Raw genomic sequence first — 13,973 nt, 5'->3', positions numbered from 1 at the left:
CAGTAGCACAGCCCTATAGGAAATGCTAGCCTAAAGCCTCTCTTTAAATGGAGGTTTAATAGGGACAGCTGGGTGGTTCAGTGGATTGAGAGCCAGGCCTAGAGACAGGAGGTCCTGGGTTCAAATCTGGTCTCAGATACTTCCTAGCTGTGTGATCCTGGACAAGTCACTTGACCCCCATTGACTAGCCTTTACCACTCTTCTGCCTTGGAACCAATATACAGTATTGATTCCAGGATGGAAGGTAAGGGTTATTAAATAAATAGAGGTTTAAGGAGGAGCTCTTTGATCTATCCTCCATTCAGTGGTCCAAGAAGTCCCAGGAGTAGAGGGGTGGCTTAGTAAGTGATATGTAGCATGATACAGGGTCTATCACCATGGTAATTATGAGAGTTGTATTACCAGGTAGGTAAGAAAACCTTCATAATATAAGACGAAAGCTTCCAGGATGTTGGGACAACTACCTGTGGCAAACTGTTAGGAGGACACAAATAAAGGATGAATAGGACTGGCAGACCTGGATGGGTTCTAACTGGTATTACTGATACAAACTCCTGAATCAATGAGATTTGAATTCTTGAGACTATGGTATTCTTTGAGTAGACAGTAGACCCAAGTACTACAACAATGAGTGAAGTTTTCTAATACTTTCTATTTATACACTGAAAACTTCTCTACGTTGTTCATAGTCCTAGACTAGGAAAGAGAGCAATCCAGATTCAGATCTTGCCTCTGACACCTAGACTGTGTAGCTAAAAGTAACACTTAACTCTCCTAAGCCTCAGTCTCCTTAGCTGTAAAATAGGAATGATAATACTTCTGGCACCAACGTTGCAGAGTTATTGAGAACCTAAAATGTGATAATGTATGTAAAGTACTTTCTGAACTTCAAGGTCCTATATGAATGTTATTATTATTCAATTCTGAAACTGTACTGAAAAATCCAAATAAGAGAAAACCTAAGTCATCAGTTGGCCTATAATGTATATAAAAATACTAGAAAGCAATAAGCTTAGCAAACTAAGTCATTTATGGATAAGGTTAAGCAAACTTTTTCTCCTCCGAAGTTTTTTTGGTCTAAAATATTCAGATAATTATCTCAATTCCATATTTGCTTTGCCTGTACATTTCAAATGTTAACAAGTTCTGACTGTTCATAAGCTAAGAAATTATTCATATATGCAGAACTGCTTCAACTCCTATATTTAGTAATAAAAAAACTCAGATGAAAAAATGAAATAAAATTTTTATTTTAGGAGTCTGAATGTATCTTAGAAGGTATAAACAGCCAAGTTACTATCAGCCAAGTGAGAGGCAAAGCTGCACTTCAGAGAAGCAAAAAGGAAAAAAAATCCATATATCTCTCAAGGGCCAACTTGAATTGTTTTTATAATCAACTATGGGTTTTAATAGTGTAAAAATAAAAAATCCCTATGTAATATCATCAAAATATCACATTTAATTTAAGAGTGATTTGTAATTTCCATGTGTTTTTAAAATTATCATTTACATAATATTAAAATATTTAAGAATAACATTAAAAATGTTTTGTTTTCAGAAAAGAAATGAGCACTTTTAGCACTTTGGTTGAGGTAAGAGAACTGACAAATGAGCAATGTTTACAGTGAATTCTAAAATTGGAAGGGGAAAAGAAAGGTTTTTCCCTATTGGTCATTGAATACAGAACTACTATAAAACTTCTTGAAAGCATTGGTTATATTCTATCATAATCATGGATCAAGTGTACCGGGTGCTGTAGATACGGGTGTGCCAGCAAAATTTCAAAATGAGGTTAAAAGTTACCCTCTGAAACACATTATTAAGAATTAATATAAAACAAATGAGATTACCCAGCTACCAAAGTAATTCGCCCTAGAAAATGATTTGTAAGCATTCCACTAACAAGATTGGGGCCTTTCCTGTATCTTAGCAAAGGCCTTTGGTGTCTCCCTTAAAAAGGAATCCATTTAAAATGTAACTAATGTAAAACAGACTATAATTTTACAAATTATCATATATCTATTTTGATATTTCAACAATCTCATTGGTACAAATCATAACCCAGCCACAGCTTCTTATTCTGTGAGATTTTTGTCTATATTCTCCTTTGAATCCATTCCAAGGAGTGGATTTGTATCTATCACAAAGTCATGTAATGTAATGATCAATGTAGTTTTATGAATATTAAGCAAAACTGAAAACAGATTTGCTGAGTAATTTCTATTGAATCAACACAAGGCATTGACTTAAAAAAAAAGAAAAAAGAAAGAAAAAAAGGGTGGTCCAAGTTATTCTAACTGAAGACAAAGTAATTTGGGAGGAAGGGTACTACTAGCTGGGGGGCTTGTTAATAGGATCATAAATTTAAAGCTAGAAAGAACCTGAGTCCAATCTCTCATTTCATTAACGAGAAAAGTGAGACTCAGAGAGGCTACATGATTTGTTCATAATCACAAAGAAAATAAGTGTTTGAGGCAAGATTTGAACCCAGAACTTCCTAGCTTCAGGTCCAGTCCCCTAACTACTACATCATGCCAGTCCTTAAGGTCACCTTCACCCCTTTACTCAGATTCTGTATTCACCATGCGATTTTCTGTTAAGGCTTTAATTTTCCAAATAGACTTTCCAAAAATGAGAATATTGATGGTACCTTCTAGTTAATGGAAGGGCTCCCACTGCTCTGGCAATCATATAACTCATTGTAAATAAGCAAATTGTTATTCTGGTTTTATAAAAGCTTTCTTATGTAAGTTTTAGTTATGTGAGTCATTTACCAAGGACCCAAGGACTCCCAGGTGAGATGATAAAATCAAGTTCTTGAGGACCAGGCTCTGGACTTGCAGTGTTTGTCATGAGATGGAGATAGCACATGAGTACCTGTATCTGTTTTAGCTGCCAGTACAGTGAAGTCTCTTTGAGTCCATGCTTTAACCACAAATGTGCATATGTATGTATGTTATACAGAAATGTGTATTTGAGGTTAAGGTATTAACTCAAACAGATTTTGCTATGCTTATGACTAAGGCATTCAGATATGTGTGTATGTTTGTATCTGTGTAACAAATATATTCTTTATGCACATATACATATACATGCCCAATATGGTTTTTCAAATTAAAAGTCAAATGACAAATTCCAAAATTTAAGCACTACTTTTACATAGAAAGTGGTTTACAACTACCTCCTAAAATTAATTCAAAAAATTATTTGGCTTTCAGTTAAAAAACTAAGAATTATGTTAATCAAAATTTAGATTCAAAAGTTTCAATGTGAACTCTAAGGGCCATATTAATACTGAAAGCAAACAAGCAAGATTTATTAAGTAGAAAAGAATAAAAAATGTAAAGACACATAATGAACAAAATCTTTTAGAGGATGAAAATTAGTAAAGTATGTGGAGGAGAAGGAAAAAATAAAAGGAAGAAGAAATTATTGCTTCACAGTTCACCTTTCTTATCCTTTAAAAGTTAACTTTCTGTGCTAGGTAGGCAGCAGGGATACAAGGGTAGAAATGAAACAGTAACTTCTCTCACGGAGCTTCTGTTCTCACATATTTAAGAAGATATACATAGAAATAATTCTGGAGGGAAATTTTAGGAGCCAGGGGTATCAGGAAAAGATGTTCTTTTCCACAGGTGTTTGAGCTAAGCTTTGAAGGACAGGGAGAAGGTACATTTCAGGCATGGGAACTTCCAGTACAAAGGGATTGGAGGGTGACGTTTTGTGTATGAGGAGAAGCAAGAAGACAACGATGGTTGAATAATAGGGTGTGTTTCCTATCTTGTGATAGGAAATATAGGATGATTCTTATAGATTATAAGTTTAGAGATAATAGGGACCTTAGAGAGCAATGCAATTCAATCCCCTTTTATAAATGAGTAAAATGAAGTTCAGAGTTGACTTATCTAAGATAATATAACTAGTATCTGAGTGGGATTTGAACCAATGTCTTCCATGCCCAGTGCTTTATCCACAATATGTGAATCAGTTAATAAACACTATTATAGCTAAGTGGTGAAGCAGATAGAGTACTGGGCTCAGAGTCAGGAAGACCTGAATTTAAATAGAGTCTCAAACACTTACTAGCTATGTGACCCAAAGCAAGCCTCTTAACCTCTGTTTGCCTCAGTTTCCTCATCTGTAAAATGAAGACAATAATAGCATCTACCTCCCAGGCTTGTTGTGAAGATAAATTTAGATAATATTTGTAAAGCACTTGACATAAAGTAGGTGCTATATTTGTTGTTATTGCTCATCATGTCCAACTGACCCTTCATGATCCTGTGGACCACAGCATGCCAATATTATTCATGAGGTCTTCTTGGCAAAGATACTGGGTGATTTATCATTTCCTTCTTCAGTGGATTAAAGCAAACACCTAGCTGCCTCAGGTGCTATAGAGATATTAACTATAATTATTATTATTACCTCCCAGGGTAATTGTATCAAATGAAATAATATTTGTAAAACTTCTGCCACATAGATGTTTAATAAATGCTTGTTTTCTCCCTTCCTCCTTCCTTCATTCTTTCCTTCCCTCATTCCTTTTATATACAATCTGCCATTAAGTCACATGATCAAAGATTTACTGTTACAATATAGATCACCAAATCAAACTCCCTTACTTTAGGATGGAAAAACTGAAACAAAGAGTGTTCAAAAGTAAAACTGAATTTTGAGCCCAAGTCCTCTACTCCATATAAAATCCTGTCACCTCTTCAATCCTCAGTACCTCTTCAAATCACTAACTTCCTTCACTTATCAGCTTAGGCATCAATTCCTACCTGAATAAGTACTTGGGCTCTTTCCCACTTCAAATGACCTCAGTTTATTTTGTATTTGCTCATTAGTTACCTGCTTATATCTCCCTAAAAAAAATGCAATTTTCTTAAGGACAGGAGCTGTTTTTATCATGTCTCCTTTTATCTTTAGCATCTAGCATATTGCCTTGAACATAGTAAGTTTTATTAAATGATTATTTCCTCTCACATGCGGCCCCATTCCTTCCCACTCTTGTAACAGCAGCCTAGACCAGGCTTAGAACTCTAATCTTCTTCCAAAGTTCACTCTGGTATTGTGTCCTACTAAAAACCTTTCTTTATACCCTTAGTTGTCAGTGTTTTCTCCTTCCTTAAATTATCCTGTATTTCTTATTCCTTAGTAGACTGTAAGTACCTTAAGGACAGGGACGAAATAGTTCTCTAAATACTCAAGCATTTGGCAAAGTGCTTGCTATACTATATTAGATAGATAGATAGATAGATAGATAGATAGATAGATAGATAGATAGATAGATAGATAGATAGATATAATGAGAAAAGGCTAGAGAGGAAGGATGTGATAACACTATGGAAGTATACTTAAAAGACAAGAGTAAATTTTTATTTACCTTATTTAACTGGTAGGTTGAACAGCATAATAGAAGTACTAGATCTGAAGTCAAGAAAAACCTGGATCAACAGCTTGGTTCTAATACTTATTTAACCATGTGACCTTAGATAAGTCCCTTAGCTTTGCTGACACCCAATTTCTTTATCTATTACTTACACTACTAATGTATCTATTACACTATTTCACAAGAGGCTTTTTGAGGAAAGTACTTTGTTAACCTTAAAACATTTTATAAAGGTGAAATTATTTCATCTGTTTGGCTTTAGGGAACTACAGAGATTTTGAACAAGAGAAAGGCAAAATTGAAACATTTTTAAGAAGATAAATCTAGTAATGTTGTAGAGATCAAAGGATTAGAGAGAAAAGAGGAATGGAGGCAATATAGGAGAGTAATTACTATAGCTTAGCTATGAAAAAATAGGAGCCTGAATTAAGGTGGTAGAAATATTAGGGGGAAAATTTTTTTTAAAGAACTAGTGGCTCAGTAGATGGAGAGCCAAGCCTGGACAAAGAAATCCTGGGTTCAAATCTGGCCTCAGATAATTTCTAGTTGTGTGATCTGTATAATTGAAAATCTATTACCCTAAAAAGAACTACATTTCCCAAGAGCCCACTTACTTCCTGTCATTATGTACTTACTGTAGACAGAGGGTATCAGGTGGGGATGTGGAGGGTCCCATGCTCTTTGGCATGAGGACAGTGAGCTTGGTGGTGGTAAGGTGGGTGTTTTGAAATGGCTGATCAGCCATGGGCATGTGGTCTTTATTTTTGTATCCTTTTATTCCTTAATTTCTAATAATCATTGATAAATCCCTTAAAATATATTTTTATTATTGAGATCTAATTTTAATTTTTACAGATCCTGGGCAAGTCACTTAATCCCTATTGCTTAGCCCTTACTGCCCTTCTCTCTTATAACCAATACTTAGTATCAATTCTAAAATGGAAGAGTTAAAAAAAACTAGCTAATTTCTACATGAAATGAAGAATCCCTCCAGAATCCAAGTTATATATGCCTATTTGACCTTTCAGATCAAGAATTCAAGAGTTTTATTAAGTGGAAATAAATACTATACAACTACACAAATAAAAAACATCCAGGCACTGAGTAGGTATGTTGGGCATAAACAGACAAAAGCATAGTCAATGACCTCAAGAAGCTTACATTTTACTAGAAGGGATAAATCATTTATATAAATTGCAAATAAGAAATAATTAGAAGAGGGAACTAGGGGAATCAGGACCAAAATAAGAGGGCTCCTTTAGAAATGGCTTCTGAGCTAAGCCACGGAAGAAAAGAAGAGTTTGAGAGATAATTGCTGAGAGATTATTACATCGATGCAGGACAGTCTATGCAAAGCTACAAAGATGGGAGATGGACTGAGTCAGGAGAACAGTTAAGTAGCACAGACTGGCTGGAAGACTAGACTATGACTAGAGTCGAGCTGTGAAGGCTCTGAAATACCAAACTGAGGAGTCTGTACTTATACTAGATGCAAATAAGGAACCTGATTTTAGAATTGGATCAATTATCTGGGTAAGTCAAGAAAAAGATGATTTTGCCTGAAATAGCAGATAGCTTAAAAAAAAAGTTTGCACCTAAATGTTATAAACACACTAACCTTTCCTTTTCTCACTTTCAATATATCTTTGTGTCTCTCCTTGATATCTTCTGTTCCCTTATGACCAAATGTCAATACAGCACCTATCCTTGCCCTCTCAATGCATTTCAATACAGATCTTCTGACTCTATTGAATGGCATCTATTTCACATACTAGGTAGCTCAGCCCCTTTCTGCAAAGACTTTTTTTAGGTTTTGTCATTGTTCTTTTTTATATAATGACAATGGCCAGACCCCTAAATTTCTTTACCGACATTAGTACAACAATGTCTTTATTCTCTATGTTATTTTTCTAATATAGAGCAACCAAATATATCCTTGGAATTCTACTGATACTGTCAAATCATTTCCAAGTCAGTCATTTTCACATGAACTGTTTCTTCTTTGCTTCACATATTACCCATTTAAAGAATCAAAGGTTTTATGTGTTTGAATATATATATATGGTGATTTTACTGCAGGCTGAAATATAAGTAGATATTGAATTCTGCAATCTGTATCCTCTGGCTCTCAAAGATGAGCATTCTTTTGCCTTCTGCTACCCAGAAGCAGACCTCCACACCATCTCTCCTCCATTTTCAGCATGTTTTTATGTGTTCTCTTCTCACATTAGACTACAAGTTCTCTGAGGGCAAGAACTCTGTTGTTTGCTTTTAAGGATTGCTTATATGTATTCCCATCATTTAGAAGAATTCCTGACAAATAGTAAATAAACATTTAGTAATGTTTTTATCTAGCCAGGTAATTCTCATATGTAAATTGAAAATGAGATCCTAAAATGCTCAACTAAATGGCTTTTCTAATTAATTTCTTCTTAAAGTCTGTATCTTATATTTCACTCCAAAATGGCATCTCTTTGATTATATATGATGCAATTTTCAAGTGAGTCAAATTCTTCCTCTGATTAATAATACTAATATAATAGCAATAGTAGTATAAAGCAGAAATATAAAATGTAGAAACACATTCTAGTCTCCTCCTAAGGTTAGAAATGGGGAATAGCACAATGATTCCTATTTGTCAAACCCTGATTGCATAATGACACTGGATATAATTTATATTGTACCAAGTCAAAAAGGGCTTGCTGTCAAGCAGAGCCATCTCCCCAATCGTATATAATTGCTTACCTTGTAGGTACTATCAGTCTCCTAAGGTACAGAAGATAATTTTTGTTTCCTGGACACAAATCATCATACTGGATTTATTACTATTGTGCCCTGCCCCCATTAGGGTTCTAAAGTATGGCCCCAATGCATCACCTTTCCAGAGGACACAATTTTGTCTAATCGATATATGTGTGTATATACACACACATATATTATATATATCAGTAGTTGTAAATTTCAATATAAAGATCTATATATGAAAATAATGCAACCCATTCCTCAAGTGTCATACTAACCCAAATATTCAATAAGTCATAAGTATTGTTTAAAAAAAAGGCACCCCTGTGACACCAATTTTATTAGACTTTATGGCACCTTTCCTCCAAGAAAGAAATATTCATAAGTAAAATAAATACTCTATAATTTAGGGGCAAATCAACACTTCTCTATCAGAAAAAGGCAAGAGACTATGTACTCTGTGATTAACACCAATAGGTGATGTGGGAAACCTTTAATCTCTAGCAACCTTAAACTTAAAACAGAACATATTTTTGGAGAAATTGCTCCATCAGTCCTATCTGTAAAAATAAAGATGTAAAACTCGAATGGGACAGTACGGTGAAGTAAAATAACATTCTGGATTTGAAGATGACCTGGTTTTGAACTCAAACTTGCTACCCTCCAAAACCTAGGATAAGTTATTTCTCTCAAAGTCTGTTTCTTTGGCATGACAATCCCAGGTCCCTATTATCTCTGAAGCTTGTGGTCTTAAAGATCACTTTTGGCTCCCTCTGCTTCCTACCATGTTTCTAAATAAATAAATACATGTTTTCTTTCCTAGATAGGACAACAGTACATTAATTCCTGGCACTAAGGTGCCAGTATTAAACATGTGAAATAAATACCCTGCTTTTCTTTGGTAAGGCACGGCCTAAACACGGGGATTATGGGATCATCATAAAAAGGGCAAGGGAAGCTCTAGGGAAAATGGAAATGTTGCTCTTCGATTACAGTAAATGTGGGTTTTGATAGGATTAAACATTCTTTGCCAGCCTTTTTTTTCCCTTTGTGTAACTGCGACTAAAGGCCAGTGTCAATCTTTGATGTCACAGCATGGATGGTTGCTTTGTTCTCTAAATACTTTGCAGGTGGAGGGGAGAAGGGAGTAGAATAATATTTGAGGAAATGACTAATGCAACAAACAAAACTGTATCAATAAAACTTTTAAAAGTGAGGGAATAGGATACACATTATTTACAGGGCGTTGGTAATGAGTAAGCCTCTTCTATGATATAAAAATTCAGTTTCAGCACTCAAGTCCAAGGCTTGGCATATAGATTGTTCAGCAACGAACCACATTTCACTTTAACAAGCCTGCAACCTTTCAAACTGACTAAAATGAGCAAATAATTCAGAATTCCCTTAGCTCAAGGCTAAGGTGTTAAATCAGCAAGCCGAGAGTTTAGAAGTCCAATTAGCCTGTTGCTTCCTACTAAGGGGGGAGGGGGAGCTTAATTACTGAAAAAGGTGGTTTCTTTCTGTCTCCAATAACAATTTTTTCTGGCAAAGGACCTGGGGAATTTCCCCAAATAGCTGATGATTCCTCTCTCGAATTGAGAAAGAATACTTAATACAATCTTATTCAGTGTACTCTCCTGCCCTATTCTGTCCTGGCTTAGCCTCTCTATTATACCTCGCCCTGCACCTTGGCTGGTCCAGAGCCACAGGAATAGTAAGGAGGTGATGATCAGGCTAGAGCCTCTCAGGCAACAACAGAGGCCTGAAGTCCGGCTGGCAGACAGAACAGAGAAACTGGACAGACAACTGGACGGGACTAGACATTGGGGAGGGGGAAAAGAAGCGGTGCGTCCTACCCGGAAGTCTCCCTCCCAGGGCCGGCGGTGTACCTGCTCTGTTCCTCCAAGCTGTGGTTGTCCACAGCCGCGGCCCGCCAGTCTGGCAGGGTGCTGGCACACAGCACCACCATGGACACAATCACGAATACCACCGACACGGTGGCCAAGATTTGCGCGGCCAGCGAGGATGTGGGCTCCTCGAAGGTCCTGCGCATTCGTTCCAGCCAACGCTTCTTGGCTGCCACTGGCTCGGACCCCCGGGCGGCCCGCGCCTCCTCGCGGCCAGGCGCACCCAGCTCATCAGCTGGGTAGAAGGTGTAAGTGTCCGACATGCGGTCGTCGAGGCGCCGCTGGCAGCAGTACTCGAGGTGCGCGCCCTCCAGGCCCCAGTAGACCATCTCGTTGTAGAAGGAGAGCTCACACATCCGCGGGGCGAAGCGCAGCTTGCCATGGCCGCGCACATAGAGCAAGATGAAGCCAAAAGCCTCCGAATGCCTGTCGAAGAAATATTCATTGCGCTCACGGTCATAATCGTCACACACCTCGAGCACGTCTCGCTCGGAGCGGCAACCGTGAAGCCGGCTCACCCGGCTCAGTGGGAAGTCCTTCAACAGTTCTCGGGACAGGGAGTAGCGGGCGCCGCCCACGTTCAGCACCACCGAAGTCATCCCTCCTCGGCCCAAGGTCATGGCTGGCGGCCCCGAGCCTGGCCCGTCAGCTCAGGGCTCTCCGAGTTCCCCACCAGCTGGGTTCCTCAAGCCCACAATGAGCTGTGCGGCGTAACTCCTTATCAAGGGGCGTGTGAGCTATCAGGACCCCCAGATAGACTGACTGCGCCTTCCAACCGCCGCCGGGCACGGGTGTGCGTTCCTGGATGTCTCCCCAAGGGCCAGTCTGAGGGCTGTAAGGCGCGCCTGGCCTCCCCGCAAACCACCCCTAGTTCCACCTCGGCTGCCTGGTAGGGGCATGCACTATGGAATTCCCCAACAAAGTACCGCCTGCAAGGGGGTGAGCAGGGATAGCGTGAAGTCGGGTTTTGTTGTTTTTTTTTTGACCTCACAGGAGTCAGGGGTAGTGGACGGTGAAGCCCCGTTTTCAGTAGTCTCACCTACATCCAAGATTTTCTTGCCCTTAAGGAGCTGTAAAACCTCTTTGGAGTTCTTGCATCCCCCTCGGGGTTGAACCTGCTGCCAGCCTCGAGTCCAGTGATGTCCCCCTCACTGGTTGAAGAATGTTGTCTCCGTGGTCAGAGCTGCGCCCTCCCGGACAGATGAGCCGTCGGCGTCGTACCTCACAGCTGCAGTCCCACAGGGGATGAGGGGGCTTAGAAGAAATGCTGGGTGTCCGGTGGTGAGGAAAAGCGCTCTTCGACGCCCCCACGGCTGTTCCCTCAGGCAAAGGTTGCAGCCAACAACCGTCCTGAGGCTGAGGCAGAGGTAGAGTCGAAGAGGCGGCTCCTCGGAGGGAGTACAGAGGCGGCGGGGGCGGGGCCTCCCTCCTGGCCCTCCCTATTCTCCCCGCCCCAGGCCCCCTAGCTTCCCCCAGCTCGGCTTCCTCCTCTTCTTCCCCAACCTCCCCTTTCCTCTCGGCCCTTCCCTCCCCTCTCCGCCCCACCTTACTCCCGCCCCTCCTCGCATGCCGGGATTCCCTGAGCTCCCGCTTCCCCACGCCGTCAGCCCACCCTTCCGTGGTGGGTCTTGGAGCTGGTCCCAGAGGCTCCTACCGAAGGGTAGACCCCTCCCCCTCTCACCCCCCTACTGCAGGGTATGAAGACACGGTCGGGGAAACCTTCAGTTGATGGAGAGGAGGTCGAAAGGCGGAGAGGGGCCAGTGGGGGATAGCATTGTGCGGGGCAGCTGCGGACGGGGAGAGAGAAAGAATTCTTCTGCTGTTGCCAGGATTGGGAAAGGGAAAAGTGGTAGATCCGGGAGATGAGGGCTCGAGGGATGGATGAAATGAGCTGAACGCAGAGCTCCCGAGGATGAGACAAGGCACCGGGCCCCCCTGGAGCCCTGGGGGCTGTCGGGGGAAACTACCACTCCCCATGCTCTCGTCAGAGCTCTAGAAGCGGGCGTGAGAGCGGGGTAACCAGTCTTTGCAGCAGCCGCCAAGACTCCTGGTGCCAGGGGATCCTGGGAAGAGCTGGGGATGCCCAGACCCCGGCGCAGAATTGGGGAGTGGTCTTCCCGAGGGATGTGGCTGGTGGCTTTTGAAGCGCCTTTTCGAGAAAATTATGTTCCTGAGCCAAGTTCTGGTTCTGGAACGTCCCCGATGAATTTCTCAGTGACTAAACCCCAGTCGTAGCTTTTCCAGCCGACTTTCTTCTGTTCCCTCCCCCGCTCAGAAGAGACCCACGTAATGTGTGCTGTAGAGAGCACACATCAAAGCATCCATCCGTCAGTGTCTACTGCCCGAGCTGCTTCCTTCAGTTTCTTCCCTTTTGCTAAAGAGAAGCCGCCCCTACCACTTCTTCCGCCTCCACATGCACACTCCTCCGCGGAACCCTAAAAAAACGGGGCGAGGACATTGAAATTGATCCGCCGCAAGACCTTCTCATAATCAACCCTTTCCGGAATGAAATAAAAGCCCCAAAGGGCGTAGCTTGGTAGCCGGGAAAGAAGGATTTTTCTTTTCTTTTTTTCCCCTTCCCCTCCTTCCCCCAACACCAAGCAGGGGAAGAAAGAATGCTGCTCCCGAAGTCTGGAGATGTCTTTACATTCTCTGCCCCCAACTAGTTCTATAACCCCGAGTTTACTTAATCCCTTGGCCTCCGTTTGCTCATTTGCAAAATGTAGTAATAATGCAGTACAATATTTGGCATCCATAAGGTTGTTGGGAGGGAAATCCTCTGCAAACCTTAAAGTGAGTTGTATTATTATGCTTCTTCATAATGTCCTGGTTTCCTGAGTGAACATTGATGAATTAAAGCTTCCAGAACCCTGAGACCTAGAGAGTGTGCTTGCCGTTAGAAAAGTAAAGTCAAAGAATTCTACCAGAGGAGGTGCATCTGGACTTTGGTCTGGGCCCAAGGTGGCTGGGTACCCTTGTCCTGAATTAACTTCCATCTACTTAGCGGTTCACCAGAGGCTAAAAGATCTCCCAGTGCTTAAACTGTTTTAGTTGCAAAACCAAGAAGTAGGGGGAAATAGTTTATTGAATCGGGTGGCATTATGGTTTTTCAGTCTCTTGGGACAGAGTAATCAAAGCATTCCCCCCTACCCCCCAGGTAGAATTTGGTAGGATTGAAGAACGCCCACTAGGGGTCACAGAGTCATTTTACTCTGCTGCTTTTGACTCCTTATAGGAAAGAGTTAGGATTCTGTCAATAAAATTATCATGGGTCATTTCTTTTCTTTTTTAAAAATCCTTACCTTTTGTCTTAGAATCCATAGTATTGGTTCCAAGGCAGAAGAAGAATAAGAGCTAGTAGTAGTAGTAGTAGTTTCTCAGGTATCCGAGAAAGACGATTGTCTGTGTGTTTATTGCACAAAGACACTTCTGTGTGAAGGAAATTTAAGTGGAAAAGTCGATGCACAGAGACAGTCCCACTCTCTCGTTGTTACACCTGGAGACTTCCTCAGCTGTATTGGATGGCCTTGTTGTCTTTTGTACTCCAACCCACCCTTAGCACTCCACAGTGCCTTGCTGTATCGCCATCTCAGCCGTTGAACCTTCTTATTGGTTTCTTCCATCTGTTCAGCCAAAGCAGTCTTCACATGCTGGGTGAGCAAAGCCCTAGTTCACCAGGGGTCGACGTCGACCCGATGGCTACCCTCACAAAGTTTAGCCAGCCTGTCGAAGCCGTTGCCTGGGGTGTGACCGTTGCCTCATGCTAGCAGCTACTAGGAGCCACAAGTGAGAGCTGGGTATCAGGTGAGGGTCAGAGGCTGGAGAGCTGCCCTAAGAGGGCACGACAAGCCCTCCATACCAGAGATACTATCCCTCCCTGAGCACCCCATACACCCCTAGCTACACACCTGAGATTAAGTGACTTGCCC

General features: G+C 41.2%; 1 protein-coding gene across 2 annotated transcripts in view; it reads right to left on the bottom strand.

The window, feature by feature from the left end:
* Window positions 1-11,433, bottom strand: part of KCNG3 (potassium voltage-gated channel modifier subfamily G member 3) — a 56,764-nt gene extending 45,331 nt beyond the window's left edge. Inside the window, exon 1 of one of the 2 annotated variants that reach the window (XM_001375671.4) lies at window positions 9,994-11,433. In XM_001375671.4, the coding sequence (XP_001375708.1) occupies window positions 9,994-10,664 (671 nt within the window). In that variant the 5' untranslated portion in view covers window positions 10,665-11,433. The remainder of the gene's footprint in view (window positions 1-9,993) is intronic. The other variant, XM_001375688.4, reaches the window with a different exon arrangement.
* Between the last annotated feature and the right edge of the window lie 2,540 nt (window positions 11,434-13,973).

This window comes from Monodelphis domestica, chromosome 1 (assembly GCF_027887165.1).
Source record: "Monodelphis domestica isolate mMonDom1 chromosome 1, mMonDom1.pri, whole genome shotgun sequence".
Taxonomy (NCBI): domain Eukaryota; kingdom Metazoa; phylum Chordata; class Mammalia; order Didelphimorphia; family Didelphidae; genus Monodelphis; species Monodelphis domestica.
Note: the sequence above shows the minus strand (reverse complement) of the source record. Positions and strands in the feature narration are given on the sequence as shown.